This window comes from Barbus barbus (genome assembly GCF_936440315.1).
Source record: "Barbus barbus genome assembly, chromosome: 47".
NCBI classification, from domain to species: domain Eukaryota; kingdom Metazoa; phylum Chordata; class Actinopteri; order Cypriniformes; family Cyprinidae; genus Barbus; species Barbus barbus.
The window spans coordinates 22,584,456-22,611,885 of record NC_136725.1 but is presented as its reverse complement, the minus strand read 5'-3'; the positions used below and the strand labels follow the sequence as shown (position 1 = coordinate 22,611,885).

The 27,430-nt window shown below is 36.7% G+C and overlaps 2 protein-coding genes across 2 annotated transcripts; one reads left to right on the top strand and one right to left on the bottom strand.

Moving 5' to 3' along the window:
- Window positions 1-894: 894 nt before the first annotated feature.
- Window positions 895-9,768, bottom strand: LOC306865914 (mesoderm induction early response protein 3-like). Its single transcript, XM_079410765.1, has 13 exons — window positions 9,724-9,768; window positions 8,644-8,668; window positions 8,289-8,434; window positions 7,903-8,037; window positions 6,987-7,107; window positions 6,798-6,871; window positions 6,548-6,617; window positions 6,102-6,244; window positions 5,234-5,315; window positions 5,058-5,152; window positions 4,707-4,834; window positions 4,148-4,293; window positions 895-3,641 (listed from the first exon to the last, which is right to left on the bottom strand). The coding sequence occupies exons 1-13, from the start codon at window positions 9,730-9,732 to the stop codon at window positions 3,226-3,228; spliced, it is 1,590 nt and encodes a 529-aa protein (XP_079266891.1). The 5' UTR covers window positions 9,733-9,768; the 3' UTR covers window positions 895-3,225.
- Window positions 9,769-10,312: 544 nt separating this feature from the next.
- On the top strand, window positions 10,313-27,386 carry LOC306866075 (G protein-coupled receptor kinase 5-like). Its single transcript, XM_079411072.1, has 16 exons — window positions 10,313-10,871; window positions 14,804-14,902; window positions 15,138-15,250; window positions 17,823-17,900; window positions 18,071-18,168; window positions 18,244-18,336; window positions 19,368-19,431; window positions 19,542-19,682; window positions 20,320-20,510; window positions 20,608-20,645; window positions 21,829-21,918; window positions 23,211-23,419; window positions 23,571-23,711; window positions 24,550-24,687; window positions 25,189-25,365; window positions 26,689-27,386. The coding sequence occupies exons 1-16, from the start codon at window positions 10,820-10,822 to the stop codon at window positions 26,731-26,733; spliced, it is 1,767 nt and encodes a 588-aa protein (XP_079267198.1). The 5' UTR covers window positions 10,313-10,819; the 3' UTR covers window positions 26,734-27,386.
- The last annotated feature ends 44 nt before the right edge of the window (window positions 27,387-27,430 follow it).

The following is a 27,430-nucleotide window of genomic DNA, read 5'->3' as shown; positions in this document are numbered from 1 at the left end:
GGGGTAAACACGTAACAAAAATTGTGGTGGTCCAGCCTAATAGTTCTTTTGCTTGTATTTAATCTGAGCATTTAGCGCATAAGAAACATGAAGGAATTTGTCTTAAAGGGATAGTTCACCCAATAATGAAAATTCTGTCACGTCACTCTCATGTCGTTCCAAACCACTAAGACCTTCGTTCATCTTCAAAACACAAATTAAGATATTTTTGATGAAATCCGAGAGCGTTCGGACAACTTAAACTTTGCTGACTTCGTCTACTTCAAACAGGTGTAGCTCAATCATTTTTCACCCTAGTCCTATACTTTTGAAGGTCTTTCTAAAATGATTTTGCCTGCACAGGTCACAGTTGTTTTGTATCTGTTACTTAACACTTTGTAGATTTAAAGGCATAGTTTACCCAAAAATGTGTTTGTTGAAAATGTCCTCAAGCCTCAGTCATCTGGTCTGAATCAGGGGAGAAATCTGCACAGGTCAGCACCATTTACAAGCCAAAACAGCTCTAAACAAATGTGGGTGAATTATAATGCGAGGACAACAGCTGATGGACTTCTTCACTAGAGGAAGCATTATAAAGGACTCATATTTTAGCCAGAAACAACATTAAACATCCTAATGAAGGATTTGTTTCATACAAACACACCGCTTTTGGCTTCACAAGATGTTAGTTGATGGACTGGAGTGGTGTGGATTATTGTGATGTTCTTATCAGCTGTTTGGACTCTCATTCTGACGGCACCCATTCACTGCAGAGGATCCATTACTGAGCAAGTGATGGAAAGACATTTCTATTCCTTTAATATTTTACCCGTAGTGTCTCAACTCAAAGTGAAACACTTAGTAAATTCTGATGTCTTTTTGTAAAAGAAAATCTGCTTTGAAAATGAAAGTTTTCCTGAGATGTTTACTTATCGGTTCCTCTTTCCATAAAATTAGCATATCGCACATTTATGAAAACATGAGGAAGCTTAATCAAACTCCTTGGGTTCCTTTTGATCAGATAATTAAACTGTGCCCTATACCACAGAAATCCTAATTTCATCAACAAAAATCAATGAAGGCAATCTTTTATGATGCATTATTACTGCAAATAAACATCCAGAGGCATTGAATTTGATCAAGTATTTGGATAAACTCATCAACATGGTTATAATATCTCCAGAACGGTTTGCCAGTTAAGTACAACATAAGATACAAAAAAAAAAACGAAACAAGAACAGTGTCTATTTACAAACATTATGATAAAATTTCCTTTTCCAATATTAATCGCCATTTGATTGTCTATTTAACACTATAATCTTATTACATCAAAATTTGTCGAAAAACTGAACTTTACCTAGTAACTTGACCCCCTCCAAAAAAAGCATAAAAGTGAATGAAAACCGATTGAATATGAAACAAAGCATAAAACATTCCAAAGATAAGGGAAGGTTTTTCAACGTACTTTTTTTTCTCCTGGAAGCAGACAACCATTACTACATTACAATTTCAATTTTAAGCCATTAACTTTTTTTTTTACAAACTTTGGACATAAATTACTGCACCAACACAATTTCCTAAAGCTCTTTTCGATTCTTGGGGGGGACAGAAGAAATTAATTGCACAACCTACAGGACTGAATTGGAGAATATTGTATTTAAATCGATCAATACACATCCTTCAAGTATGTCAAGACAAAAATAAAAATAAGGAGGATTCTGGCCGCAGGTACGAGGAAACACGATTTTACAGACACAGCACGAGCCGTCCAACAGACCCTCCCAAGCGTTTCCAGGTCGACTCAACATGCAAGTTTTGAATGAGGGTTAAGGCAACACTGCAAACCGGGCTTCTGCCTTAACCGAGAGACATTCGAGTTCAGTAAATCCCTAAGATGCGATAATACTGTACATTCAGCTAGCGCCGTTACTTCCTGTGAAGACAACGGTGGCCCTTCGTCTCCAGCGGAGAGGAGGATGCCGTATTTCACTCGTGTACAGAACGCTAACACACTACACCCACTTGCAGTTGAGTGAATAAATAAATAAATAACTCTCTTCTTAAGCAAATCTCCTATGAGGAAAAGCATCGAACGAACTGTAAAGGAAGTCGAGAAGGCATTCTTGTGGCATACGCAGACTCAAAAGCAAGTCTTCAAGTTGAAGTCTGTTTGCAGAGGAAGAAAAAAAACAGGAAGGTATGTCAGGTATCTGTACATATTTACAAATTATTGCCATACGAGAGCGTGTAAAGAAACTCTGAAAAGCTGGAAAAACAAGCAAACGAGGTCCGAAATGATCCGTTTCATCTGCAAGCGATTCTCAATGCATAGATAAACGTCAGGTCAGTGCTTGCAGCAAAGGAATGCCGTGTCGGGCAGTGATGAACAGAAAAATAATTTACAACGTTGCATAATCGGTCACTGAAGGGAACATACGGGTAAAACTGCAGAGCGGTTCTGTTCCCGCGGCGAGGAATCCCTGCAAAAAGGTTTTTCAATAAATAGTGATCTGGAAATATCGAAACGAACTCAAAAAAGAAAACATGTGCCAGTATCTCAACCATTTCGGCAAACAAAAACGACCATGATGCAGTCCAATGGTCTTCATTGCAATAAATACGCCAAACGCTGACTGCTAAAGCAAGAGGAACACTAATAAATATGCGTAGAAGTAGAAAAAAATTCAATCACACACGTCGTAATACCTCTATTGTATTTAGGGCCTATATATTTGCTAGAACCACTTTCAATTGTTCGTAGGTTTGTTTTTGCAGCCCGCCAACTTCTGGGTTCTTGTGCTCAAAATGGCACGAAACGAAGTGGTCGTAAATGCCGTTGAAACGAAGGCTGAGCCGAGTAAACACTGATGGGAACCACAGAGGAGAGGCTGAGCTCACAGCCAGTAATCATGGCTTAGAAAAACCCCTTGACCTAGGCCCAAGTATGCCAGTTCAGTTTTCCACAGTATTCGGACGTAGACACATTTATGACACTTCCAAAAATTCAAGACTGGAAAATAAATGGCTGTATTAACTCTTGAGAAATCAAGATTTAGGTCTGTACAATTAGACATCACTGATGTCATAGTAAAAAGAAAAAGAAAAAAAAAAGATCTAAAAAGAATCAATCTGTACATATATATATATACACACGTATATAATCAGGAAAATAAAATAAAGCACATATGTGCAGGAATATGTACATGTTGGATTGCAGCTAGTCCCGTGAGCGTTGGCGCGCTCGTGTTACTCCGACTGTAGCGCTGTGTGCTGATGTAGTGTGTGCGCTCCCATGTAGCTGTCTGCCTCGCCGAAGTCACTGACCGAAACCGCCATTTTGGCACTTGTGATGTGGTGCGTGCGGCCCTCGAAATCCACGCCCATGCTCCTGTTATCATTTATGAAGGGTTCCGACAGGCCCATCTTCAGCCGCTTGGCCGGGGGCCGCTCGCAGTCCTCGCCGCACACGTTGATTTGGCCGAGGTCCGAGTGGTAGAAGCCGGTTTCCAGCAGGTTGAGGCAGTCTCCGTCGCTGGAATAGTTGAGTGGCTCTTCGTGGCTCAGGGGTCCGCGGTGCAGCCCGTCTAACGAGGAGAAATTGTAGGAGTCTAGACAGCTCACATCTGCGGGGTTACACACCGATGCCACTGTGCTCGTCAGCGCTGCAGGAAGAGGTAAAGGTTAGACTCGTCTGCTCACCATTTTTTTGCAACAAAATTTTAATTAATACAATTTAAAATAACTGTTTACTATGTGGATATGTTGTAAAATGTTATTTTATGTGTATTTTCAGCATCATTACTCCAGTCTTCAGTGTCACATGATCCTTCAGAAATCATTCTAATATGCTGATTAGAAAAGTCAGATGTCAGGAAATTTTTATCGGAAAGACTGGCTCAGCCAATGGCGTATAAATGAGTCCATCAGTTTTTGTATTTTATTTATTGAACACTGGCATCTTATATTGCTGCTGTAGTTAAATGTGTATAAAATCAATACCCCACTACAAGCAGTTCATTAGTCACTTTACTACAGTTTAAGATCCCTATTATCACACTAAGCATTACTGTAACACACTGGCTTATTGCCTTAAACATTAATAGTCTGTTCCCAAAGAATTAAAACAGTAATGAAGTAAAAGCATGCGTAAAAACCTTTAGTAACGTACCGGAGAGGTCACTGGCTGTGATGGAGTTGAGCAGGTTGAGCTGTTGTTCGGTTGGAGGCTCTATCCTGCCGCTGCTGCTGGAACACACAGAAGCAGATCCATCCACCAAACCCTCGGCCTCATCCACCAACCGGTCCATCAGATCCCTGCAGAGGAAATCAGCCATCAAAGCTCAAGAGAACTGGGCTAGGCTCACAAAGAAAAACATCTAATACTTTGTATCAAGATAAGGGTTGGGAATCGAAAATCAACTCCAATTCCAGAATCGAATACTTAAGGTCAGGAATTGGATGCTTACCGTAAAACTCCACCTATCAATTCCTGTGTGCACATCTTTTTTTTTTAGGTGGTGAAAAGGGGCTGTTAAAAATTTAGCTATTTGTCTTTGAATCATTCATTTGGTTTAGTTGTCTAATATTTATTATTCTTCAGAATTGTGAGAGAACTACATCCTCCAATATGTTTCATATCTAAATGTTTGACTTCTAAATGAATTCCCAACCCTATTCACACTGAACATTTTAACATCCACTCAACAGAAGATCATTACGAAACTCACGTAACGCCAGGATAACTGCTAAACTTCTTCTTCCCGAATCGGTTTTGCTGGACGAAAAAGTCGAATCGCTCGGACTTCTTCCACATGTAGTAAAACGCAACACATTCTGCCACCGTTCGTGTGTTGACCTTGAAAGAAAAGTTACATGCAGCTTAATAATCAAGAGTTATTGGAGCAATATAATGCAAAACAATGTTTCTACTTGCATAAAGACACTCTGGAAAATCATTTCAATGAAACTATAGCCTGACATCTTTTAAACCAATCAAATCCCAATGGAAAAAATAAAGACCCACCCTGCATTATTTTCCATAGAATATTCAAAACTCAGGAGAAAAGATCGCATCTTACTTTGTGTTTCTGGATGAGGTGGAAGTTCTTCTCGTACAACAGAAGAGCGTGTTCAAAATTCCGACATTCCTCTTCAGACCACGGGAGCATCTCGTCTAAATAATAACATTTACTTTTTAAATTCAACAAGCCTACTATAACAAAACAAGCATAACTACGCCAATATTTCCACTTACCCTTTGAGGATTTGTCGTTGCTGCGATACCATTCAAGAGCTTCCTGGACGTTGTAGTTACACTTTAAAAGCTCATATAAAGCCTGGAGAAAACAAACAGGTTATTTAACCCTAAAAAGCCAACTGAACATTTTCTAAGGTCTCTAAATAATCAACAGGACCAAAACTTTGCTGTTAAACCTGTTGCATGCAATCTCCTACATGCCTTCTGTCATCTAATTGATAGTTTTTTCGGCAAGTAAAAGCTCTTTTAGTGTAATTGTACAAACGTCCACCTTCAGCTCGTGCTTCATGTGTCTTTTTGCTGTCAAAACTTTGTATCAAGTAAACGCAAGAATAAGAACGTTTGTTTCCAGAATTCCTCAGTGGAGGAATGATCTTCCCAAGCCTCCAAAACATCTCACATCTTTTGAGGAACGTTTATTTCTTCATCTCTCAATAATCTTTGGATTGCATTGAAATTATCCAAACATATAATGCAATCTCATCTTACTAAGACATATTATTGGAGATATAGAGTGATATATCATTTTATGTAAGTATCTGCTGTACTGTTCTCATGGATTTACCAAGATCTCATTGTTTTACATTACAAGCATCAAAATTTCATCTCTTTTTGGCCATTTAAAAATAAGCATCTGCACCAAATTGCCTATTTTTGCTCAGTTTTAGTCTCATTTTAAAAAAATATTTTTAGATTGTGTATATTTTCAATAAACTGTTCATTAAAAAAATTCTGACCATTATTTCACATGTCAGGCTTTACAGGGTTAAGTGTTATTAATAACAGCACTATGAGTGTCGAAGTGTTCAGGCAAATCTAACAAATGTGTTGGTTTTGTGTAAAACTACACATCTGTGATCTTCACCTGCTCGTTGTCTTTGACCAGAGAACATTTGTCATCTCCGCCCATCTTTCCATCCGCACTCAGAGCGTCCTGCAAGAAGCTTTTGACTTTTGAGTCAGGTAAGACATCTGGCTGCCAAAGCAGCTGATCTTCCTCCACGTACACTGAAAACCACATTCAAGGAAAACCTGCATCAAAATGCTTTTCTACATCTCCAAAAAACAGCTTTTTTGCTTGCATAAAAACTGTGCAGATGGTGAAAAATGATTTCAGTGACATTTTTCAGCATATCAAATCCCAATGAATAAACTCAAGTCTCACCCTACATTATTTTGCACAGAACATTTCACTAAGAAGCACATGTAAACAATGTTTACCCCATTTCATGTTGTATTTAACATTGGTGGCATCTGAATTATGTAAACACTCACTCAAATCTGCACCTCAGTTAAATATCGAAGACTCACCTTTTTCATGCTCATTATAACAGGTGAGAGCAGGAATTTCTGCCTGATATTCAGATCCCACCATGATCTCCTGTGAAAACACAAATTAATATAATATACATTCATTGAGCTTTGTCCGACACATAAATGATAAGAAAACCCCTTTTAAACTCAAACTTTGAAAAGACTGTAAATAATCTATTATATCTGACTCTAGACTACAATAACAAAGCCTAGTCTATAGAAAAAACATCTAAATTATCTTCTTCACCTTGCGAGTGTCTTCAGGACTCAAACCATCATCCTCACCCTCAGATTCTTTATCTCCATCGTACAGCGTATTCGCTGGAAAGCAAACAACAGAATTGAGAGCTACAGAAAAACCAGACTCATAATGGAAACTGGAGGACAGACTGCACAACTGTAAACGATAGCAAAGGTAAACAACATCTGTGCTTACAGCGAAGAGTCCTGGGAAAGAAATCATTGGTTTCGTGTGACGTCACCGACGGTGTGAGGTCATCGGCAGAAGATTGTGTTTCTTCATCGTCTCCAGAGAGCAGATCTTTAGCGATTTCCTCCTGTTGCGAGAAAAGATGACATGTAACAATATCAATGAACAGCAAAAATATACACGTACAAACACAACAGGTCAAAAGTTTGGAATAATCATGATTTTTTTATGTTTTTGAAAGAATATGCTGATTTGCTGCTTAAGAAACATTTCTGATTATTATCAGTGTTGAAAACAGTTGTGCTGCTTCATATTTTGTGGACATCGTGATACATTACCATTCAAAACTTTTTTTTTTATTACATACTTTTATTAAGCAAGGTTGGATTAAATAAGTCAAAAGTGACAGTAAAGACATTCATAAAGTTACTACAGATTTCTATTTCAAATAAATGCTGTTCTTTTGAACTTTCTATTCAAAGAATCCTGAAAATTAAAATGTATCATGATTTCCACAAAAATATCAGGCAGCACAACTGTTTTCAACATTGATAATAATCAGAACTGTTTCTTGAGCAGCAAATCAGCATATTAGAATGATTTCTGAAGGATCATGTGACACTGAAGACTGGAGTAATGATGCTGAAAAGTTACATTTAATTTATATTCAAATAGAAAACAGTTACCTTAAATTGTAATAAAAATTTTACAATACTACTGTTTTTACTCTATTTTCGATCAAATAAATGCAGCCTTAGTGAGCAGAAGAGACTTCTTTCAAAACACTTTGTAAACAAATCGTAACTATTCCAAATTTGACTGACTGTGTGTATTTGAAGAAGCCAGTCATCCAAAAAAAATTAAATGAAAATGAAATAAATCTTAAGATCTTGTTACAACTATCTATACTTTAGTGGCTTACTTTATCTAACGTCATATCGGGCAGCTCATCGGAGAGCTCTACAGACGAACTGTACGCACTCGACCCTCCGACAGAAATGTCTGCAGCTTCATATCTGTACAACGCCAGCAGCTCTTCCAACGGCATGCTCCCCTCCTGTGACACAGACATTTAACTCAACGGTTTATCACTGCAGACAATTCAGAAAACTACAGATGCACAATATGTGTAATGACATCAGTGCTGGATAATATTAACCAATATTAATACACTGATAACGTACAAAATTTGTGTTTTGATAATGTCAGCCTGGTCATATTTGTTATTAGCCACAATATAAAAATATTCACAATCCCTAAATGAAATCGACATGCGTGTTGGACAAAAAAAAAAAAAACTAAGCAAACCTTCTCCAGATCAGCAATTTCCGAGCTCCCGCTTGACTCGCCCTCCCTCATCTCCTCTTCCTCTAATGTACGCTCATCATCAAAATCGTGCACCAGCATTTCTGCCGTCGGGTCAAAATCGTGATCTTCCGATGACAATGAGCCAACTGAAAAGATCAAATTAAAATTATTTAATTTTATGTATAATTTATATATTTAATGTATTATTCAATTATATTTATGTACATTACAAGCATACAATATATACATACATACTCACGCATATGTAATTTATGTGCATGCATATACATATACAAACATACATATATATAATTATCAAATAGACATTATCAAATAAATTCAGAGGAAAATTTACCTGGGCTTGTACTTCCTAAGGAAGCCTGAAATTGCAAAAGGAAAAACATGCATGAGATGTTTAGGGAATTTACAGTATAATGAAGAATAGTGGTTAACCATAATTTCCACAGGTATATAATTCCACAGGCTATAATTATTGTTATGGTTGCAAAACTATGGGATGCATTTCAAAATGTGTAATAAGTTTTCAAGTCATTTTGTTTTGATGAGAGTGACAGCTAATAATATCACCACAGTTTTACTGTAGTAAAGCTCATTTTAAAGTACTGTTACCATAGCAATTATTTGTAAGTAATTTGAATCGTAACATATATTAATAACAATAATATGCTTCGCACCCATGACAGTCCAATGAACGTTAATTAAATTGAATTAATTAAATCAACCAAAACGGTCACCGACTACAAAAATATTTAAATGCACAAACATTCATAAAAAAATAAAAGTGACTGACAATTTGTATGTTTTATTAACATTAATCTATATTTGAAAATTATACACAGAATATACAACAGAAGCAGTTTGTGTGGGTCACTAACAAGTCAAAGCAATATTTAGTATTTATTCAAAGGGTCCGAGTCTCTTAAACAAAACACAGCCACGAGGAATTATAAAATAATACATGTTTTAATAAAATTTTTTTAAAAAGGAACAAAATAAATGGTTTGATGTCGTCACTCCACAGCATCAATCCGGTAACGTTACTGCAGCAATGAAAAAAAATCACTCTGAAACCACACAGAAGTATTTAGTCGAATAACAGAGAAGTAAAAATATGAAAAAGGGCGAAATAAAATAAACTAGCTGCCTCACGACTAACTAACCATCGCGGCGCGCTCGACGCTCGCAGTGAGATCTGACGCCAAATATCGCAACGCTCGACGCTAAAAGAGGCCCCATCGACGTTTTAAACACTCGTTATGACGGCCAAAACCGTTCGTATCTCCACAAAACCAGCCTTTATCCAAAGATAAGACATTATTACATATAATCAGATATAGAAATCCCAAACTAATGTATTCTGGTAAGAGAAATTAACGACCAAAATATGACGCCTTCCCCCTATTTTCCAACTTACCTCCGCCATCTTGGTACCTTTCGACTACTAAACTGGTTTTACGACGGAGCCCGGATTGACGTTGCGAGCCAATGTCGTGAGCGTATTCCTGCTGGTTCGCTCTGATTGGCTGACGCGTTTGAAGCGCACGGCGAGAAGGGCACGGGATTGGCTGCTAGGAGCGAGCTGGTTGACGTCAGTATACTTTAATTACCTGAGAATTCATTAGGATGTATTGAAAATACACATATTAAGTTGTAATTTATTATTCCTTTGAAAACATACTGGGTGAACTGACTGTATGTGATAAATAACTTTTTATTAATTAATTAATTTATTTTTAAACGCATTAGATAATGCAAATTGTTCGAATCATCTTCAGTAAGTGCAATGATTTTACTTAAATGCACGATCAATATTGTCTATTTAGAACAAAAATCTTAAGATTATTTTAAAGCATACTGGTTTTCTTGCCATCTTTCTTTCTAATTCTATATTATGCATCTATCTGTTTAATATTAATGGAGCAGATGGTGGCGCCAGTTACTTGTTAAACACAGTTTCCAAACTTATGCATCAAACCAGAGTGTTGAAGTGAAACTAGTGTGATACATTTACTTTTTTTAAGAAAATGGTGCAAATGTAATATGAATGGTCTTGTTTCTGTTCAGAATTTATGATGCATAATTAGGCTATGAAAGTTATTTGATACCACAATATACAGTTTGTTGGATTACATTTATCATAAAAAGGCTTTCTAAACACTCTTTAATGCCAGTTTAAATGAGAACTCCTCCTGCACTTAAACTAAATCCCTGAAACTGTAACGTCACTTTTTCTGCCGGTGACACATCTGAGTCTTCACCTGTACAGGTGAAACAAGATTGGACGACGCAGCAGATGAAAGCAGAACAAGAAAGTTGAGTTCTCACTTTTCACTGAAGGCTTCAGTCTGACAGCATGCACTTTATTAAAGCGCACAGGGGATGTTAAGTCATCTTTAGAATTAAGTGCATGAATAATTGCCTCTCTAAATATGCGATAATTCAGTGCACTTTAGGAAAAAAATCAGTTGTAAATGCAGAAATCCCAACTTGGTTGACTTTCATCAGCTGAGATGGAGATTGAGTCAATGGTGGCAAACTGTGCACTTATAAAAGCACGAGAAGGTAAGAATATTTATTTGCCTGTTTTTTTCTACATTTGATTAAGAGATGGATTTTTATGAACAATGTACATTTAATCAGTATAAAAAAATATACCGTGAACATTTTTAAATGTGTTTTAACAGATTGTAAGCAGTAAAAATATTTTTCAAAGTAGGTAAAAAAATATTAATGCAGTATGTTTTATGAGAAAATATATTTTACTTGTTTAATTCAGTCTGTTTGTTGCTTGCCATGTATTTATAATTGTTTGTGAAATTTACAAACAATTTCTAAATTAAAATTTCTACACCAAATTAGTTTGTGTACACTCAAAAAAAAGTTAATTTCACCATTAATGAGTTAATTTCATAATTAATTACAAATAAACAGCAAGTAACAGAGAGACTGAAATAGTATTTTCTTGTAAAATGTGCTAGAAAAGCCTTTTTTTTTCTTTTTACAGTCAAGGGTAAAATTCAAATTTAAATCAAAATAAAAAATAACATTTTACGGGTAGCCCAAATACTCCTGCAGTGTAACATTTCAAACAATATTCTGCTGATTATTTTACAATTACTATGCTTTTATGAGACTAGACGTGCTTTTTAAAATAAATTCACACTGCAGTTCTTTGAATATGAACCAGTGAAGACAAGATTGCGATAAAAATAATAAAACAGTTTGATGCAGAAACAGTTTTCACTCAAAGATTGCTAGTAAATTTGACTTTCAATTACAAAGAAATGATAAGTAACACTAATAAAAAAAATAAAAATAATCATTTCCCACAGTGTACAGGACCTATAAGATATACTTTTCCCTTTATACATTCACATGAACTTCATCTAAAATCTTTTTGTTTTCATTATGTGTCGGCATAAGCATGTCTTATGCTTAATGTCCCAAGTGGACACTTCAAAACACTGGGCAAAACCCAAAATTGTGATGTTTTACAGTGTTCCATTTAGTTCCCTGTTCCCCTGAGCAAAAGAAACAGCACATTCAACATATTTGAATTTGTCCTGCACCTCTAATGTGAAATACTCTGACCTCAAACAAAACCAGACACACAATGCCTTTGACGTCACAAACAGGTCTGACTGCTTTCGCTGCGGTTAAAAGCCTGTCAGCAATCCAACTAATCTGTGCACTAAAAATAGATTCAGTTGCTGTTTCCAGATACAGGTCCTTTTCAAAAAATTAGCATATTGTGATAAAGTTCATTATTTTCTGTAATGTACTGATAAACATTAGACTTTCATATATTTTAGATTCATTACAACACAACTGAAGTAGTTCAAGCCTTTTATTGTTTTAATATTGATGATATTGGCATACAGCTCATGAAAACCCAAAATTCCTATCTCAAAAAATTAGCATATCATGAAAAGGTTCTCTAAACGAGCTATTAACCTAATCATCTGAATCAACTAATTAACTCTAAACACCTGCAAAAGATTCCTGAGGCTTTTAAAAACTCCCAGCCTGGTTCATTACTCAAAACCGCAATCATGGGTAAGACTGCCGACCTGACTGCTGTCCAGAAGGCCATCATTGACACCCTCAAGCAAGAGGGTAAGACACAGAAAGACATTTCTGAACGAATAGGCTGTTCCCAGAGTGCTGTATCAAGGCACCTCAGTGGGAAGTCTGTGGGAAGGAAAAAGTGTGGCAGAAAACGCAGCACAACGAGAAGAGGTGACCGGACCCTGAGGAAGATTGTGGAGAAGGACCGATTCCAGACCTTGGGGGACCTGCGGAAGCAGTGGACTGAGTCTGGAGTAGAAGCATCCAGAGGCACCGTGTACAGGCGTGTGCAGGAAATGGGCTACAGGTGCCGCATTCCCCAGGTCAAGCCACTTTTGAACCAGAAACAGCGGCAGAAGCGCCTGACCTGGGCTACAGAGAAGCAGCACTGGAAATTTTGCATGTCATTCGGAAATCAAGGTGCCAGAGTCTGGAGGAAGACTGGGGAGAGGGAAATGCCAAAATGCCTGAAGTCCAGTGTCAAGTACCCACAGTCAGTGATGCTGGTGTTGGTCCACTGTGTTTTATCAAGGGCAGGGTCAATGCAGCTAGCTATCAGGAGATTTTGGAGCACTTCATGCTTCCATCTGCTGAAAAGCTTTATGGAGATGATTTCATTTTTCAGCACGACCTGGCACCTGCTCACAGTGCCAAAACCACTGGTAAATGGTTTACTGACCATGGTATTACTGTGCTCAATTGGCCTGCCAACTCTCCTGACCTGAACCCCATAGAGAATCTGTGGGATATTGTGAAGAGAAAGTTGAGAGACGCAAGACCCAACACTCTGGATGAGCTTAAGGCCGCTATCGAAGCATCCTGGGCCTCCATAACACCTCAGCAGTGCCACAGGCTGATTGCCTCCATGCCACGCCGCATTGAAGCAGTCATTTCTGCAAAAGGATTCCCGTCCAAGTATTGAGTGCATAACTGAACATAATTATTTGAAGGTTGACTTTTTTTTTGTATTAAAAACACTTTTCTTTTATTTGTCGGATGAAATATGCTAATTTTTTGAGATAGGAATTTTGGGTTTTCATGAGCTGTATGCCAAAATCATCAATATTAAAACAATAAAAGGCTTGAACTACTTCAGTTGTGTTGTAATGAATCTAAAATATATGAAAGTCTAATGTTTATCAGTACATTACAGAAAATAATGAACTTTATCACAATATGCAAATTTTTTGAAAAGGACCTGTATGTAAAACCTGTCATGTTTTGTCAACTTTACAACTAGACATCTAGTTCTTCAGCACTGACTGCTCGAGTGAACAGGTACAAGTCATTCAATAACACTTTCTCACGTAATAAAGCAGTAGTTTTTTGCATGGTGAAGAGTATTGTCTTGGTGAAGGAGTCCGTAAGGTGTGTCCTCTCATATCTCATATCTGATATCTGTCGCTCCTACAGCTTTATTCCCACTGCTATTTTTAGCACAGGCTCATATAGTAGAGGATGCCATGGATTCTTTTCAGTTTTGCTGTCAACAAACCATCATTCAAACAAAACGCATACAAACACACACACACACACACACACACACACACACACACGATTAATAAAGCATCTATGTTTCCAAAACAAACATTTCTATAGTGACTATAAGTGTATTGCCTGTCTAACTTTTTGCCAACACCAAAAGTCACCTTCTGAAGTACTTCGAATTATAAACATAAATATTATTATTCATGAATCTATTTTAGGGGAGGTGTCAGTTTGGTATTTCTGAAAATTTTGTCGGATGCACAGTTATGGATGGCTAAAGTACTCTAAAAGAGATTATTACATTAAAAAAATGAATTCACAAATAAATCATTAAATCATTTATATATATATATATTTATTATTATTATTTTTTTAATATTCACATATTTTAATTTTAGCATTGTTGTTGTGTTTCTCTCATGTTTACTTCTTTTTTAATAAGTCTAAACAGTTTTTATAATTTAGTTATTTATTTCAAGTTTTATTTTCATTTTTTACATAGACTCACATATGTTTACATCAATAGTATTTATTGTACATTTATTTTATTTCATGTTTATTTTATTCTCAATTTTTTAAATGTTTTTAGTTTTATTTAGGTATAATAATCCTATAATGAAAAGCAAACTTGCATTACTAATAATTTCAATAATGCACATTTATGGATGGCTAAAGTAATCTAAATCAGCATGAATGAATGAATAAAACCAATGGTTAAATGTACCTATTTAATTTGTAATATTTCTTGGAAACACAATTGCTGTGTTATTTCATGATATCTAAATGTATTTAACATTAATCATTTTGGAATGACACATAATGGACAAAACATTCTGAATTTGATTCTTTAAAGCACTAGAATCAGAAGTTCCTTGCAGGCCCTCATATTATATTGAGCAGTAAAAGTCTTTTCGGTTTCTCTTTCTTCCACTGTGCAGTAGGCAACGGTGGGAACCGCAAAGGAAGGAGTCGAAAATGGAAGGAATTTCTGTGTTTTCCGCACATAAACGAGTGCACAGAGATGGAGAAAAGCATCGGTGAGAAGAACTTCAAGTTTAGTTTTTACAATGTTGTAATTCTTTGCAGTGTACTGTGGAGTTTATATACAGTGCCACAGATCCTGTGGTGTACATACACAATAACTTTGCGAAAAACGTCAAATTATCAATACTAAATTAGTAATGTTAGATAATGTCCTGATTGTTGTTTTTAAGCTGCAATAATATGTTTACGATGAATTGCATGAATGCACTGTTATTTTCTGTCCTTCAGAGCGAGATTATTACAGTCTGTGTGTCACACAGCCTATCGGAAAACAGCTCTTCCGTCTTTTCTGTGCAACTAAATCTGATCTGCAGCACTGCATTGATCTGTTCGATGAAACGGTATGATCTTCTGTCTAATATCGGGCTTCTGAAATGGACTTTGTGAGTTCATGTAAAGCTAATAATTCAATAAATCGAATGCAACATTTAAATAAACAATTGGAGCTGCACAATTCAACAAACTAGACCTAAAAAGCTATATATATATATTCCATCAAATCGCTACATACAGTACAGTCGGTTGCACTGCATGTTTCAGAGTGAAGAGTGGCACTGTGTTCATTTACACGCATGCGGCTTATAATATGGTGTTTTCAGAGTGGCTCACACTGCTCATGATCTTTATCTCTGCAAGCATGCAAACACACACACACACACACACACACACACACACACACACACACACACACACACGCACACATACACTGAACAAAATTATAAATGCAACACTTTTGTTTTTGCCCCCATTTTTCATGAGCTGAACTCAAAGATCTAAGACTTTTTCTATGTACACAAAAGGCCTATTTCTCTCAAATATTGTTCACAAATCTGTCTAAATCTGTGTTAGTGAGCACTTCTCCTTTGCCGAGATAATCCATCCACCTCACAGGTGTGATTAGACAGCATGATTATTGCACAGGTGTGCCTTAGGCTGCCACAATAAAAGGCCACTCTAAAATGTGCAGTTTTATCACACAGCACAATGCCACAGATGTCGCAAGTTTTGAGGGAGCGTGCAATTGGCATGCTGACTGCAGGAATGTCCACCAGAGCTGTTGCCCATGAATTGAATGTTCATTTCTCTACCATAAACCGTCTCCAAAGGCGTTTCAGAGAATTTGGCAGTACATCCAACCGGCCTCATAACTGCAGACCACGTGTAACCACACCAGCCCAGGACCTCCACATCCAGCATCTTCACCTCCAAGATCGTCTGAGACCAGCCACCCGGACAGCTGCTGCAACAATCGGTTTGCATAACCAAAGAATTTCTGCACAAACTGTCAGAAACTGTCACAGAGAAGCTCATCTGCATGCTCGTTGTCCTCGTCGGGGTCTCGACCTGACTGCAGTTTGTCGTCGTACCCGACCCGGCAAATATTCACATTCGATGGTGTCTGGCACTTTGGAGAGGTGTTCTCTTCACGGATGAATCCCGGTTTTCACTGTACAGGGCAGATGGCAGACAGCGTGTATGGCATCGTGTGGGTGAGCGGTTTTCTGATGTCAACGTTGTGGATCGAGTGGCCCATGGTGGTGGTGGGGTTTTGGTATGGGCAGGCATATGTTATGGACAACGAACACAGGTGCATTTTATTGATGGCATTTTGAATGCACAGAGATACCGTGACGAGATCCTGAGGCCCATTGTTGTGCCATTCATCCACGACCATCACCTCATGTTGCAGCATTATGGCCCCATGTTGCAAGGATCTTTACACAATTCCTGGAAGCTGAAAACATCCCAGTTCTTGCATGGCCAGCATACTCACCGGACTTGTCACCCATTGAGCATGTTTGGGATGATCTGGATCGGCGTATACGACAGCATGTTCCAGTTCCTGCCCATATCAAGCAACTTCGCACAGCCATTGAAGAGGAGTGGACAACATGATCAACTCTATGCAAAGGAGATGTGTTGCACTGCGTGAGGCAAATGGTGGTCACACCAGACACTGACTGGTTTTCGCACCCCTCCAATACAGTAAAACTGCACATTTTAGAGTGTCCTTTTATTGTGGCCAGCCTAAGGCACACCTGTGCAAGAATCATGCTGTCTAATCGGCATCTTGATATGCCACACCTGTGAGGTGGATGGATTATCTCAGCAAAGGAGAAGTGCTCACTAACACAGATTTAGACAGATTTGTGAACAATATTTTAGAGAAATAGGCCTTTTGTGTACATAGAAAAAGTCTTAGATCTTTGAGTTCAGCTCATGAAAAATGGGGAAAAAAACAAAAGTGTTGTGTTTATAATTTTGTTCAGTGTATATATATATATATATATATATATACACACACACACACATATACACATGTATAAAATCTGTTTACCTGCAAGTCATGTAAAAAAAAAAGTTCTTAAATGTAAGTTCTTAATATTGAAATATTAACTTAAAATGTTTTCAAGTAAATGCTTTACAAATAGTTAGGCTGAAAAAAAATCTCTGCTCTATATGTTTTTTTAAATATTTTTCTAAATATGTCTCTTCAAAGTAAATAAAAGAAAGATTATTGGAATACATTTTACAAGAAAATACGGTAACACTTTATTTTAAGGAGTCCTTGTTGCATGTGTTACATATACTTACTATAATAAAAATAAATTATGCATAATTACATGCAAGTAACCCTAAGCCAAACCCTAATTCTAACCCAAACCATATAAGTACATGTAGTTAATTAATATTACTCAGTACATACATTATACATTTGAAACAACATGCTGCTTGCCATTTATTTGCAATTATTTGTGAAACTGAACTGCAATTTCTGAGTGAAAAAGAATCAACATCAAATTATTTTCAGTGTATATGACTGTTTATATGACCTGACACTGACTTATCTTTTTTACATTTTGTGAAATGCAATTTGTTAATATTAGTGAATAAATGTTTTTACTGGTTCAGGCGGAATATGAGGTCACACCGGATGAAAAGAGAAAGAACTTTGGCAAACAACTCATCAACAAATATCTCACCTCACAGGTTTTTAAACATTCATTTATTCTTTTCACCTCATTTCCAATCTGATAATCAAAACTTGATAATGCAGTTATTGCAAAAAATGTCACGAACTTGTCTAAACTACAATAAAAAGGGGCTAGATGACTGTCTCACCCGAAGGAAGGTGTTTTCACGCTCACGTGTGTGTTCAGTCCTCTAGGGTGCGTGAGATTGTAGATAGGGAACTTGAGAAGAGCAGCTGCAACCTGGATCTCAACACTTCTGAAAATATATTCACCAGATGCCAAAAGTCAGTACCTCAAGTTTGGTTATCAATGCATCTGTGTCTGTGAGCATTGATGTGACATGCATTTGGGTCTTGCAGGGCACTTCATGAGTATCTGAGTGGAGCTCCATTTGCAGAGTATCAAAAAAGCATGTACTTTGACCGATTCCTGCAGTGGAAGATGGTGGAGAGGTTAGTCTGAATTGTTGTAAAGGAATAGTTCACCAAAAAATTTACATTTGCTGAAAGTGTCCTCACCCTCAGACCATCTAAGACAGGGCTGTCCAAACTCGGTCCTGGAGGGCCTGCAGAGTTTAGCTCCAACTTGCCTCAACACACCTGCATGGAAGTTTCTAGTATGTCTAGTAAGAGCTTGATTAGCTGCTTCAGGTGTGTTTATTTAGGGTTGGAGCTAAACTCTGCAGGACATCGGCCCTCCAGGACCGAGTTTGGATACCCCTGATCTAAGATGTAGATGAGTTTGTTTCTTCACCAGAAATCTAGCATTATATCACTTTCTCAGCAATGGATCCTCTGCAGTGAATGGGTGCCGTCAGAATGAGAGTCCAAACAGCTGATAAAAACATCACAATAATCCACACCACTCCAGTCCATCAGTTAAAGTCTCAAGAAGTGAAAAGCTGCGTGTTTTTTAAAAAACAAATCTATCATTAAGATGTCTTTAACTTCAAATCTTTGCTTCTGGCTAAAATATGAGTCTATAATCCATAATAATGCTTCCTCCTGTGAAAAAAGTCGTCTGGTCTGAATCAGGAGAGAAATCTGCACAGATCGAGCACCGTTTACAAACCAAAACAGATCTAAACAAATATGTTGGTTTTCACTGCAGGAAGTGTTATGGATTATGGACTCGTATTTTAGTTTGAAGTTTAAAACATGGATTGTTTCTTACAAACATGCAGCTTTTCACTTCTTGAGACTTTAACTGATGGACTGGAGGGATGTGGATTACTGTGATGTTTTTTTATTAGCTGTTTGGACTCTCATTCTGACGGCACCCATTCACTGCAGAGGAGCAAGTGATGCAATGCTACATTTCTCCAAATCTGAAGAAGAAACAAACTCATCTACATCTTGGATGGCCTTAGTAAACTTTCAGCAAATTTTCATTATTAACTATTCATTATTAAAGCATCTCAAGCAATGCTGTTTCCTTCAGGAAATGTTTTGAACAAACTCTGATATCTCTTTCATCCCTGCAGACGTCCGATCACACGAGCCATATTTCGAGAGTACCGTGTTTTGGGAAAGGGTGGGTTTGGAGAGGTGAGACCAAATCTGGTAGCCATTCTTTTAATCTGGAAAAGATAATCATACCCACAGAAGCGTTTAATAGAAATAAAGAGGAAAGCGTAATGTGACGCCTCTGGTTCCAGGTGTGTGCGTATCAGTCCCGAGCATCAGGGAAAATGTACGCGTGTAAGAAACTTGAGAAGAAGCGCATTAAGAAGCAGAGAGGAGAAGCAATGGCCCTCAACGAGAAACAGATTCTAGAGCGGGTCAACAGCAGATTTGTGGTGAGATTTATGATTATTATCAGTAACCAAGTCTCAAGTTTTTGTCGTAAATGTTTATGCTTAAATGACTATTTCTGCTTCGTTGAATCTCACAAAACAGGTCAGATTTCACTCCAAAATCAAAAATAAAAAGAAGATTTTATAAATATATTTAAAACATATAAAGAAGTTAAATCTTAATTTCATACATATACTGTATAAAAGTAACTTGTGTGTATACATACATCTATTTTACATAGCTTTTATATGTATGTTATTTTTATAGGATTTTTAATGTAACTTACCCAGTGTATGTATGAAAAATATAGACCTAAAAGAATGTAGACAAATAAAAAATATAGAATGAAGACTATAAATGTATATAGTCTATATATATATATATTAGTGCTGTCAAACAATTAATCGTCAGTCGTGTGTGTCATGTGTTCTCTTGTTTCCATATTTGGTTTGTTTCCTGTCCTTGTTAAATGTAATCATATATTATATATATATATTTGTAGTAGGAAAAATCCTTTTCTGTAAGCAACATTTTTCTAATTCTTTTGTTTTTTGTTATTCTTGTTCTCCTTTTTGAATTCGTAAAGAACTATGAGCTGTTTTGTGTGATTTTGTTTCTGTGTGTTTATCTGAATGTCAGGTCAGTTTAGCATACGCTTACGAGACGAAAGGTGTTCTTTGCCTGCTGCTGACGCTGATGAATGGAGGAGACCTGAGGTTTCACATCTACAACATGGGCACCGAGGGGCTCAACAAAGAAAGAGTTCAGTTTTATGCTGCTGAAATCCTGTGCGGCTTGAGCCATCTTCATAAAAAATCTATTGTTTATAGGTAGGTTAATGCTCTGGACGCAGTTGACAGAGTTTCCAGAAGAACCAAACAGATCAAGCTAATCTCATAATTACATGTTTTGTTTCATTTCTATCAGGGATTTAAAGCCAGAAAACATTCTGCTGGATGATAATGGTATGTGAACTTCCCCATAAAAACAAATGACGTTAACTGCCCATTCAAGCTTTGTAACATTCCCTTCAGGAACTAAAATTTCCCTAAACTTTCTATTTTTGGCATAATCAACCAGGAAACATGTCTCCAAAATCACTTTCATTATCATAAATGAGGAAATTAAAGCACCTCAGGGCATGTCAGTTTGAACCATTTGACATTATTAACCTGTTGCATAAAATTCTGATCCGACTTTTAAATATAATGACCTTAAAAAAGTCTTTGCGCTCTTGCATTAAACTTACAAATATGGGACTGTTGTTGCAAGAGATCAAGTGTGTGTTTCTGTGCTTAAATACTGAAGAGTCTTTGCCAAATGTTGGTCACACTAAGTATGGAACTCTGTTTCCAACAGGGAATAAAAATAATAATAATAATAATAACTGCCTTTTTTTTTTATCTCATCACAAAATGTAAAAAGGCAATAATGTAATTGTTTTTTTTTGTAATGGTAAGTCAATTGGTAAGAAAAACATAAGATATTAAAGATATAAAATATTTTAAGATATAAATTCAGATATTTTTCAAAAGAAAAACTCTGAATTATGAGATTAAAAAAAGTCGCATTTACCTTTTTTATTCTATGGAATGGAAATAATAATAAACAGGCTTTCATAGTTAAAGTGATATTTCAGACAAAAATGAAAATTCTGTCATTAATTACTCACCCTCATGTCGTTCCAAACCCGTAAGACCTTCGTTCATCTTCGAAACACAAATGAAGATATTTTAGATGAAATCCGAGAGTTTTCTGACACTCCACAGACAGCAACGGAACTATCATGTTCAAGGACCAGAAACGTAGCAAGGACATCGTTAAAATAGCCCAAGACAGCACAAACAAAAAAATAATAATGACTTTCTTCAAAAATGTCTTCGCTTCTGTGTCAGTCTTCGCCATGAGTTGAATAGAACTGTTTTGGGGAACATTTCCTTCCAGGTATTTAGTAAGGAAGTCTGGATCAGGGAAATAGTTCTTAGCCTAGAAAGATTAAAAAAAACTGAACCCCCCCCCCCCCCCCCCCCCCCACACACACACACACACACACATACACACACACACACCTTTTTCTCTTTCTTTTTTTACCTGTTAGATGATGTTGTGTTAATCATAATTTTACCATCTATCCCTGTTTTCTGCCAGGTCACATTCGGATCTCTGATTTAGGACTAGCCGTAATCTTGCCAGAAGAAAATTTTGTGAAGGGCAGAGTGGGAACAGTGGGATACATGGGTATGAAAATCATCTTAGTAAATTATACTTGACATTAAAAAAATTATATATATACACTCACCTAAAGGATTATTAGGAACACCTGTTCAATTTCTCATTAATGCAATTATCTAATCAACCAATCACATGGCAGTTGCTTCAATGCATTTAGGGGTGTGGTCCTGGTCAAGACGATCTCCTGAACTCCAAACTGAATGTCAGAATGGGAAAGAAAGGTGATTTAAGCAATTTTGAGCGTGGCATGGTTGTTGGTGCCAGACGGGCCGGTCTGAGTATTTCACAATCTGCTCAGTTACTGGGATTTTCACGCACAACCATTTCTAGGGTTTACAAAGAATGGTGTGAAAAGGGAAAAACATCCAGTATGCGGCCATCCTGTGGGCGAAAAAATGCCTTGTTGATGCTAGAGGTCAGAGGAGAATGGGCCGACTGATTCAAGCTGATAGAAGAGCAACTTTGACTGAAATAACCACTCGTTACAACCGAGGTATGCAGCAAAGCATTTGTGAAGCCACAACACGCACAACCTTGAGGCGGATGGGCTACAACAGTAGAAGACCCCACCGGGTACCACTCATCTCCACTACAAATAGGAAAAAGAGGCTACAATTTGCACGAGCTCACCAAAATTGGACGGTTGAAGACTGGAAAAATGTTGCCTGGTCTGATGAGTCTCGATTTCTGTTGAGACATTCAGATGGTAGAGTCAGAATTTGGCGTAAACAGAATGAGAACATGGATCCATCATGCCTTGTTACCACTGTGCAGGCTGGTGGTGGTGGTGTAATGGTATGGGGGATGTTTTCTTGGCACACTTTAGGCCCCTTAGTGCCAATTGGGCATCGTTTAAATGCCACGGCCTACCTGAGCATTGTTTCTGACCATGTCCATCCCTTTATGACCACCATGTACCCATCCTCTGATGGCTACTTCCAGCAGGATAATGCACCATGTCACAAAGCTCGAATCATTTCAAATTGGTTTCTTGAACATGGCAATGAGTTCACTGTACTAAAATGGCCCCCACAGTCACCAGATCTCAACCCAATAGAATCTTATTTAAAATAGATTATTTTGAAACATTATAAATGTCTTTACTATCACTTTTAATCAACCTTGCTGAACAGAAATATTATTTCATCAAGATTTGCATTACATTAAAGAAATGATAACAAGGAGGAGATATGTTTAATCATCATTAAAATTATGTCACAAAACTCTTAATAGTCCTACATTAGATTTAATTTTCTTTATGCAAAATCATTTTTTAAACATATTTTTCACATCTTCAGCACCAGAAGTCATTACAAACTCATACTATAGTGTAAGTGTGGACTGGTGGGGACTCGGGTGTCTAATTTACGAGATGACGGACGGAAATCCTCCGTTTCGCAAGCACAAGGAACGACTGCCGAGGCAGGAGATGGAAAGGCGAGTTCTGGAGATGATCGAGAATTATGGGAAGAAGTTCGACGAGGACACCAAATGCATCTGTAAAAGCGTGAGGCTGCATTTTATGCACTGTTGAATCAGTACAATCCTCCACTGATTTCACTGATATGATCTGATCTAATCTACCACTCGGTCTGATTAGGTCTTACTTTCTATTTAAAAAGAAAACTATAAATTTTTTGTATTGTTTTATGATTTAGCTACTGGCTAAAAACTCAAAGGAGAGATTGGGCTGCAAATCTGGGCGAGGATCAGAGGTCATCAAAGGTCACGCGTTCTTTAAGGACATCAATTTTACGAGGCTGGAGGCAGGAATGATGCCGCCACCCTTTGTTCCCGACGTGAGTGACATTTCTGATTGTTATTAATGTTGAACACAGTTGTGCTGCTTCATATCTTTTGGAAATTGCTACATTTTGTTTGATGACTATAAAGTTCAAAAGAACAGCATTTAACTGAAATAGAATCTTTTGTAACATTATAAATGTCTTTACTGTCACTTTTGATCAATTAAATGTATCCTTAATGAATAGAAGTATTAATTTCTTTAAAAAAAATCATACTGACTCAAAACTTTTGAATGACAGTGTATACGGTTTATTAAAGAAAATTAAGCCTATTTTAGAGCAATTAAAATTTGCTCAATTTCCATGATAATTAACCGGCCTCATATTGTGTTTTAAGCATATTCTTCTTCCCAAAAATGCTGATTTGTGTTTTCACATTGGACTAAAACTTACTGACTTTGCTCACACAGGGTAACAATAATTGATCAATTTTTGGTGATTTTTCCCCCCACCTTGTCACACTTGTGTTCCTGGTCACAAAAAAAAATAAAAAAAAAATAATACATAAATAGTTTCTGAATTATTTTATTAATTTTTATTATAAATTATTTATTCATTGAATAATCAATGTTATATTATTACCAAATATTGGATTCAATCTATTTGCCAACTTCTTTTCTTTCAGTTAACACAGGTTTTGTATTTCTTATTGGACCTGGTTAATTGTAGGCCTCATTGATCTGAGCTTATAATGCATCTCAGTTTTTGACAGAACATTTCCAAAAGGCATAAAGGCAGAATGATAACCTATGGGTGCCGCCACCTTTTCTTTCTGCCGTTAATACTGGTTTTTCACCTGAAAACAATCCTGTGATGTTATTCTCTCCACCAGCCGAGAGCAGTTTACTGCGCAGACGTCCAGGACATCGATCAGTTCTCTACGGTTAAAGGAGTGAGCCTTGATGGGGTCGATGAAAATTTCTACAGCAAGTTTAACACGGGAAGCGTGCCTGTGCCCTGGCAGAATGAGGTAAGGAAGAAACATCAGAGTAAGAATAACAATTTATGCTTAACTTTTCATGTGACCCTGGACCACAAAACCAGTCTTAAGTCACTGGGGTATATTTGTAGCAATAGCCAACAATACATTGTATGAGTCAAAATTAGTGATATTTCTTTTCTGCCAAACATCATTAGGAAATTAAATAAAGATCATGGTCCATGAAGATATTTTGTAAATTTCCTACCGTAAATGTATCAAAACGTAATTTTTGACTAGTAATATGCATTGCTAAGAACTGTAAAGGCGATTTTCTCAATATTTAGTTTTTTTTTGCACCCTCAGATTCCATATCTTGAAATAGTTGTATCTCTGCTAAATTGTTGTCCTATCCTAACAAACCATACATCAATGGAAAGCTTATTCCTTCAGCTTTCAGATGATGCATAAATCTCAGTTTCAAAAAATTGACCCTTATTACTGGTTTTGTGGTCCAGGGTCACATATATGCTTTTGTAAAAATGTATTTAGATGATAGAGACCGAGTGTTTCAAAGATCTGAATGTGTTCGGGCCACGAGGAACAAGAACACCGGATCTGGACCGCAGCATTGTGATCCCAAAGACCAACTCCGAGACTCAGCTCATCCATCGGAGTCCTACTGACTACGGCCGACACAGTCTGCTGAACCGATTCTTCAAGAGACGCGTAAGGAGTCAACTCTGCACATTATTACACACAAACTAGCTATGTTTACATGCACTTAAATAGTTGGTTAGTGATTTGATTGAAAAGACTTCATGTGAACACCTCAATTGGTCCTACCGAGCTTGATCCGAACTAAATTTTGATTTGATTTGAGAGGAAAGAAGTTATGGAAGCCAAAACAGGTTAATAAAAATTTGTTGCAACTTTTTATAATAATTAGAACATTTTTCTCATAATTCCAAGAATTTCAAGATACAAACTCACATCTGCGAGAAAAAAGTCAGAATTGTAAGATATAAACCTGCAATTGTGCAAAGCCAGAATTATGATATATACAGTAAACTCTAAATGAATTGGGAGGTAAAAAGTCACAATTACCTTTTTTATTAATTCTGAGATTTTTTTTTATATATGTTACAATTCTGACTTTGCAAAAGCCACAATTAGCAAAACATGTGACAATGCTTTGATTAACAGAATATTCAAAGTTATTTACAACTTACTAACTTTTGTTGTATGATATTTATAGCTTCACAAATAGCTCTTAAAAATGAATGTCATGCCAAATATGTTGAAGATGCGCAGCTATGTTGTCAATTTATTATGTGACGAGTTTTTTTCCACATAAAAGCATTCCATCCATTCACTTAAATTCTCTCTGGTTTGAGCTTGTAGGCTTGATTAAAAGGACAGTTCATCAAAACATTAAAATGCTATCATTTACTCACCCTCAATGTGTTCCAAACTTAAATTTGTTTGGAACAACTTTGGTGTTTAACAGTTTTTGGTGTCCATTGACTTCCAAAGTATTTTTTTTCCATACTATGGAAGTCAGAAGGTACCAGCAACAGTTTGGTTGCTCAAATTGTTCAAAATATCTTTAATGTTCAACAGTAGAAAGAAACTCATACAAGTTTGGAACAACTTGAGGGCGAGTAGGCTACATTTTCAGCAAATTTTCAATTTCGAGGAGCTTAAAGGGATACTCCACCCCAAAATGAAAATTTTGTCATTAATCACTTACCCCCATGTAAAAGCTTTGTTCGTCTTCGGAACACAATTTAAGATATTTTGGATGAAAACAGGGAGGCTTGTGATTGTCCCATTGACTGCCAATACAACTCTCAAGGCCCAGAAAAGTATGAAAGACATCATCAAAATAGTCCATCTGCCAAATCGAATCTCACTACTTACCTCACAAACGTGCCAAGAGAGCAAGGGATGTTATTTTCAGTTAATAACATGGAATATTAATGGAATTTACAGATAAAATACAGATAAATTATTTAAAAAAACGCTTCCTTTGTTTTTCCATTGTTGTAGGACAGGGGGCAGTCAGCTGAACCCCTCATCCAGTCAGGGTTCTGAATGACTTCTGTAGAAGAGGACTAAACACTCCCTTTTATCCTCATAATTTCTGATTCATTTAAAAGACACGATGGCTTCCTCACTGGAGAGGTTGTTTAAAGTGTCAGTGTTTATTGAAAAGACTTATATTTACTGTATAACAAACGCTACAGTCTGCAGGGTTTGGGTAGCCTACTTTTTCATGCTTTCATAAGACAAAAAAATAAATAAAATAAAAACTGCTTTGTTTTATATGCTCAATTTGTAAATAAAAGACGAAAATCAGTGCGCAAATGTTTTTTTTCTACATGTTTTTATATGACAAAAAACTGCTTTATGTTTTATATGCTCAATTTGTAAATAAAAGACTAAATCAGTGTGCAAATGTCTTTCTTCATGCTTTCATATTATCCAAAAAACAGCTTTTTTGATGTTTTATATGCTCAATTTGTGAATAAAAGGCAAACTCAGTGTGCAAATGATTCTGCAGAAGAGGATGAAAAACACTGTCCTTTTTATCCTCATGTCTGATTCATGTAAAAGACACAATGGCTTCCTCACTGGAGAGGTTGTTAAAAGTGCAAATTATGTCTTTTTTCATATTACATATTAAAAAAACTGATTTATAATGTTTTATATGCTCGATTTGTAAATAAAAGACAAAATCAGTGTGCAAATGGTGTCTGGTCATTGCATTAATAAATACTGAACTGTAACA

Bases quoted from the DNA above. Each gene is read 5' to 3' on its own strand.
- LOC306865914 (XM_079410765.1), bottom strand. The intron at 6,618-6,797 runs GTGAAGAAGATA...GTGTTTTCACAG, and splicing joins GTCCTGAAGACACTCGCAAG to GAGATCATGGTGGGATCTGA. The intron at 5,153-5,233 runs GTAAGTGGAAAT...GTTATTATTTAG, and splicing joins CAACGACAAATCCTCAAAGG to ACGAGATGCTCCCGTGGTCT.
- LOC306866075 (XM_079411072.1), top strand. From the start codon at position 10,820: ATGGAGATTGAGTCAATGGTGGCAAACTGTGCACTTATAAAAGCACGA. The intron at 19,683-20,319 runs GTGAGATTTATG...TCTGAATGTCAG, and splicing joins GGGTCAACAGCAGATTTGTG to GTCAGTTTAGCATACGCTTA. The intron at 24,688-25,188 runs GTAAGGAAGAAA...AAATGTATTTAG, and splicing joins CTGTGCCCTGGCAGAATGAG to ATGATAGAGACCGAGTGTTT.